Source organism: Mus caroli, chromosome 9 (genome assembly GCF_900094665.2).
Source record: "Mus caroli chromosome 9, CAROLI_EIJ_v1.1, whole genome shotgun sequence".
Lineage (NCBI taxonomy): Eukaryota > Metazoa > Chordata > Mammalia > Rodentia > Muridae > Mus > Mus caroli.
The window spans coordinates 91,272,971-91,279,366 of NC_034578.1; the positions used below are offsets into that span (position 1 = coordinate 91,272,971).

At 43.6% G+C, this 6,396-nt stretch overlaps 1 protein-coding gene across 1 annotated transcript in view; it reads left to right on the forward strand.

Annotated features, from left to right (window-relative positions):
- The window catches only part of Pcolce2 (procollagen C-endopeptidase enhancer 2), an 80,988-nt gene that overhangs the window by 52,771 nt on the left and 21,821 nt on the right, over positions 1–6,396 (forward strand). The window contains exons 3-4 of the mRNA XM_029481982.1: positions 2,427–2,702; positions 3,133–3,172. Of these exons, the coding sequence (XP_029337842.1) occupies positions 2,427–2,702; positions 3,133–3,172 (316 nt within the window). The remainder of the gene's footprint in view (positions 1–2,426; positions 2,703–3,132; positions 3,173–6,396) is intronic.

The window sequence follows — 6,396 nt, forward strand, 5'->3', positions numbered from 1 at the left end:
AGACAGCCAAATAATTATGCGTACTTTTAAGGTCAAATTCTCTGGACCACATGCAGAATGCATGTGCAGGATAGCAGTGGGCCATCTTTCTCCTCAAGCTTGATGTGCACAAATTGCTCTGGGCATTAGAGCACCAACGACCATGTCAGTTGTAAACGAGAGAAATCCTGGAGGCTGGAAACGACGGCTTTAAAAAAAAAAAAAAAAAGACAGACATGCTGCAGGGACACCATGTCTCTCCGAGTCCTAAGTGATGTGCTGGGGAACAGAACCCTGTTTACAGTTGTGTCCTCCACAGAGAGGCAGGCTGCGGATTTGCATTTTGTTCATCCTTCTCTGCAAATGCAAACCACCAACTTAGAATGCGCTTCCCCAGTTCGCTGGCAGGAGCCTTGCCATCAAGTGACTTGGCAAGTGTGCCTGTGACAATGAGGACGTCCCAGGGGCTTGTGGGTGAACTGAGGTCACTGCTGCACCCGCTGGCAGTTGGCCCACACAGGACTCAGCTGTTGATTGGAAAAAGCAAGGGACCTGGGATTGTCTCTCCTCCGGGCAGATAATNAATCCCCTAGCTGATATCAGCTCGCAAAACAACAGCTTCATCTAATTGGCACCAAAATAAACAAATAATTGTCAAGTGTGTGCATCATACGTGAGCGTTGAGAAAAGATCTGGAATAAAAAAACTTCTAAAAAGCAATGTCTTGCTTTTGTGAGAACCCTTAACCATCGATCTGTGCTTCTATAGAATCTCTGGAGTTTCTGATCCTTGGACAACAGATGAAGTATTTAGCAATTGGAAATGTAACTGGGGGGGGGGGTAGGGCTTATTCAGTAGAGTCCTCGCCTACTAAGCGTAAGGCCCTGGGTTCAGTTCTCAGCATGTTATAAATCACAGACTGGTGGACGTGACTGTAGTCCCAGCATGTGGGACTCGGAGACAGAAGGGTTCAAATTTCACAGCATCCAAAGTTACATAGCAAGTTCCAAGCCAGCCTGCACTACCTGAGACCCTGTCTCAAAGTAGGGGGAGGGGGGGATGAATCATGCCCTCTTGGGATTTTCCCAGTACAATTTCTCCTGTGAGTTATGTATATGGCTTTGACACAAAAATTAAATGACATCGAAAATACATTATTTTACAGTAGTCGAATGAAATGTGCCCTGGGGAAACCGGATTAGTGTCGGTGTATCTCTGGCCTTTAATTCCGAGGCCCTTAGTTGAGATGAATACAGAACCAGTCAGCACAGACTCCCGGGTGGATGTTCCCACCCTGACCTTTGTCTGGTCGTGAGTACATTTTTACGGAAGAAAAAGTCCTGGCAGTGAACACACGTGGTTGAAAAGATAAAGTGGGTGATTCAAACTTTAGGCTGGAAATCCTGAAGGAAGAAAGTAAAAGACAGGTGAGCTGGGACATTTTTCTTCCCTTCTCACAGGACAGNGGAGGAATTGCCTGGGGAGTCATGGTGAGGGAGATCAGGGGAAAGATCGATCGATCACCTTTTGAATCCCCGTGCATAGTCGTTGAGGAGTGCTTGCCAAACACACTCTCTACCCAAGGAAAACAAATAAAAATGTTTTCTAAAACTTAATGATTTTAAGAAAAGATGAATCAACAAGTATCCAGTTAACTGAATATAGATTTTTGCCCTCAACTGAACTTCCTGAAAATTAACTATACAGTTGCCAAATAAGCCCTTAATTTTGAACTTCACAGAAGCCTATTGTACAGTGTGGTTTTCTTTTATTTAAATCTGGAAAAAAAAAGAAAGAAAAAGAAAAAGATGTTTCAAAGTGTTCCTTCCAAGCAACACGTATAGGTGGTGAGGCATTTTACAATATGTAAAAATGTATTAATAAAATGAGTCAGAACTGCTATTCTTTATAAACAACACCACCATCTAATGAGATTAGTCCAGTATTTTGCAGCTTTGTGGAGATATATTGCTGTTTGTTTGTTTGTTTGTTTGTTTGTTTGTTTGTTTTTCCAGACAGGGTTTCTCTGTGTAGCCCTGGCTGTCCTCTTGGAACTCACTATAGACCAGTCTGACCTCAAACTCAGAGACTGCCCCGCCTCTGCCTCCCAAGTGCTGTGATTAAAGGCTTAAGGAATAAGGTCAGGGCCCTTACAGAACTGTGGGACTTAGCAGAGGAGGGGAAGGGCGATGCTTTTCTTCAGAAGCATCCTGCTGGCTTAGTCCAGACCTGAGAAGGAAATCACCCTGGTTCATTGACTTATTCATTTATGAGTGTGTGTTGCTGGGCTCCAACCCAATACTTCACAGGAGCGAGGCAAGGACTCTGCTCCGAGGTGCGTCCCTGGCCTGGAGCTGGACTTAGCTCTGTTGTCTTTAGTGAAGACAGACTATAGATGTTGCTGCTTTTAAGTAGTTTTAACTCTGCCTTTTTTTTTTCCTTGACAGGTTCCTGAGGGCAAAGTGGTTGTCTTGAATTTTCGATTCATAGACCTGGAGAATGACAACCTGTGTCGCTATGACTTCGTGGATGTGTACAACGGCCACGCCAATGGCCAGCGCATCGGGCGCTTCTGTGGCACATTCCGACCTGGATCGCTCGTAGCCAGTGGCAACAAGATGACGGTACAAATGATTTCAGATGCCAACACCGCGGGAAGTGGCTTCATGGCAACGTACTCTGCNGCTGCGCCAGATGGAAAAGGTAGCCGTTTTCACACAGGGGCAGCGACCTAGTGACAACCAGGATCTGTTACCTGTAGTGTGTCAGGCACTGTTCTTGGCACTCTCTATGTGTTTCCGCCTTCTAAGCACCATAGCAGTTCTTAAAGAGCCAATGAATGTCAACAAGTCATCAAGAGATCATTTTTAAAATTCAGCCTTTTTTTTTAAAAGAAATTCTATATATTATTCTCGTAAAAGTCAATAGAAATGGATAGGGTAAAAAACGTGAAGCTTACGTGCGTCTTCACAGATGTAGCGTCCACTCTTGCACCTCATCCTCCAGAAAGGCGTGGCTTTCTCTCCATGTTTCCCTTCACACGTGTACTTTTACAACAGCTCTTTTAAAAACCTAGGTGAAATCCCACACTACTTCATAGTTCTCTCTTGTTACCTCACGCTCTGTCTTGTAATGTCTCGTGTTGGGTCATAGGAGTGCTCCGGGAGAGCACTTGAAGGGGTGGCTGCACCAGGTAGGATTCCTAAACCCCCTGCCTGCTGCCTGAGGGGACTGCTCATCGGCCTGGGCGGGCAGTGGTGCAACGTGACTAGGTTGAGAAGTCGAGACAGGATCGAGGGCTGACACTACAACCAGAGCACTGGGGTGGAAACCCAAGCAAGACACTACAGAAGCCACGGACTCAAAATATTCAGAAAAGCTACCCATGTCTGCAGAACTACATTGCCAGGACAAGCCTGTTGACAAAAAGGTCCAGAACAGGGACTAGAGCCTCTGGCCACTGCCAAGGAGACACACTGAGTCAGAGTGTAGCTAAATGCCTACTAGGAGAAAAATCATTTTTTTCATAGGTATGTAACAGAATCTAAAGTATAATGTAACTGATTCATAATACATATTCATAGTCAGCAGTCAGCAGAGTAACCAGTCGCAAGTCAGAGGTTGCAGTGAGCTGATAACTGCTTCAGTTTTCAGTTGGGATGCTGACTGCCTTTATGCATTGGTGATTTCTCCGTAGACCATCAGGAGACATGTGGAACTATAAGGACGAGACAGACAGGCAGACAGGTTTCAGAAGGGGCGACTGGAGGTGTGGCCTGGAGACAGAATGCTTGTTTAANATTTGCAAAGTCCTGGGTTCAATTTCCAGTATTGAGGGAGAGGGAGTGGTCTCAGGATTTAAAAGGTGCNNATGTAGAATAAATCAAAACAAGAAACAGAAAATATGAAAAGAGAACAAGGTGATTTTTTTTTNAAACTAGAAAATACAGAACTTGATATCTTATAATTTACCCAGCAAATAGACTGTATGTTACAGAAAACAGTTCCTCGTGGATAGGAGTTACTGTCTGAAACTCCAGCACAGAAAAGACTGAAGAAAAGGGGGACCGAAATCTAGTGAGATAGAATCAAGTTGTGTAAGGTATGCTGTGAGTTTTATCTCCAAAACAGTGATAATGGTACAGAAACAAATATGTAAGAGAAATGGCTTAGCTGCACCTAGATTTAACATAGTGTATGAATTGATACAGCCAAGAAGATATTAAATATTAAATAGGATACATTAAAAAAAGAATATAAAAATAAACAAAACTTAGTCCATTATAATTGAAAGTCAGGCAAATGAAGAACAAGAGCTAAGGTCTGGACTTGGCTTCCTGTTGGAGAGTCAGTCGGCGTCCTTCCGGTGCTGGCATGAGCATGCTCACATCCCCGACAGCCAGACTTCCAACATGAAGCAAAGGCAGAACATTCACAAGTGCTATGAATATCTCAGGGACATTTTTATATCTGTGCTATGAGAAATGCTGAAGATAGCGTCTGATGCTCAGGGCGATGATGGTAGAGGGTGGCCTGTAGGCAGTGAGGAATGCCCGCCTACTGGAAGGGGNNAGCATGGAAGAGCGCTAGGCTTGTCTTTTGATTTCTTTTCAGGGTGTTCATGACTAAAACATTACGGAAGACAGAATGTCTTATATTTGACAACAAAGGGTGGCTGAATGCAANCTCAGAGCCCCGCCCCCTGACACACAGCACATGAAAATGTCCAGAATGAGCTCTGTATAGGTTATGAGTTAAGTACATTGAGCATCCATTTAAATCAGAAGGTCTGTGACTAACAGACAAAATATTTAAAACTATGCACTCAAAGAAAGCTAGGTGGAAGAACCCATATAAAGAAGGGGGGGGTCAAATTGAGAAAAAAAATAGCAACAGCACACTAAACCCAAGACAACCATGAATACACTAAATATGAGGAACTACACATCCAAATTGAAGAAAGTTATTGAGATAGATTAAAAGCAAGGCTTGGCCACATTTGTCTACCAAAAACAGCTTGAAATAAAAGCCAAATACAGGGGCTGGAGAGAGATGGTTCAGTGGTTAAAGAGCAGTGACTGCTCTTGCAGAGGACCCCAGGTTCAGTTCCCAGCCCACATGTAACAGCTAGCNGCTATATCTTCAGTTCTAGGGGATCCCGCGCCCTCTTCTGACCGTCTTGGGTACTGCATGCTCATAGTGCACAGAGACTGGCGAAACACCCATAGGNATAAAATAAAAGTACATAAATCTTAAAACCAAATAGGCTGAGAGTGAAAAGATGGAAAAGACATGTACCATATGAATGTNATTAACATTAAAGCATGCTTATTAAACTAACCAGCNCTGATATGAACAGGTGACCCACACCACTAGAGGAAATATTNGCAAAATGTCTGCTAGTTAGTCCATACCCAGAATACATAAAAATCATACCCAACAATAGAAGAATTTCAATAAATACGAACTGTGTGAAGCACTTGTTCCGACACAGGTTCAGGGGATGCTGTGAATGCCGGTAAGTATCATTAATCATCAGAGAAATGCAAATTAAGGCAGACATGCAAATTAAGGCAGGGAGGGGCTGAGAGACGGCTCAGCAGTTCAGAACACTGGCTGGTTTTCCAGAGGACCAGGAGCTGTTAAGTCTTGTCTCAAGCTGAGTTCNTCTGGCCTCTGTGAGCACAGCACACACATGGTACACAGATCATACATTCAGGCAAGCACTGACTGTGCACATAAACATATTTTATGCACATAGAATAAAAATAAAATCTCAAAAAAGTTTTTTTTAAAAGATCACTGTGAGAAGCCACTACTTTCCAATTATGTGAACTAAAAATCTGTAACATTGTGTGGTACCAAGAATGGGAACCAGCCAATGACTTCTGTACTTCCGGAGAAGTGTAAAATGACATCAGACTCTTTGGTGTCTGGAGAAGTTGGTGGTGGTGTGGACTGTTTAATGAAGTTATCTGGCCCAGCCATGCATTCTTGGATATTGTAAGAAAATGAAAACAACACATCTGTTGGAGAAAGTATTTAATCTCAATCTGNGGTTTCTACCCTGTCTTTGGTTATTCAGTTCCCAGATAAAAGACACACAGCTTTTATATTGTAATAGGCCTTAATCTGCACCAGGGCTGGGCACGCATCTACCTTCTATGCTATTATGTCTATTTCCCTGCCAATAGCCCCACAATAGGATTTGCCATGTTCCATCTCGGCTGCTCTTAACTCCAATCAGCCAGCCCTCCTGGCCATGATTTTATGATTCTTATCTCACAGCATCTTCTCTCTCCACCACCTTCTCCCTCCCCTGTGGTTCTTCTCAGACCTCAAGCCCAGGAACCCCAAGCTCCACCTATCTCAGTTCTGCCCAGCTATAAGCTATAGGCACCATTATTCACTAATCTG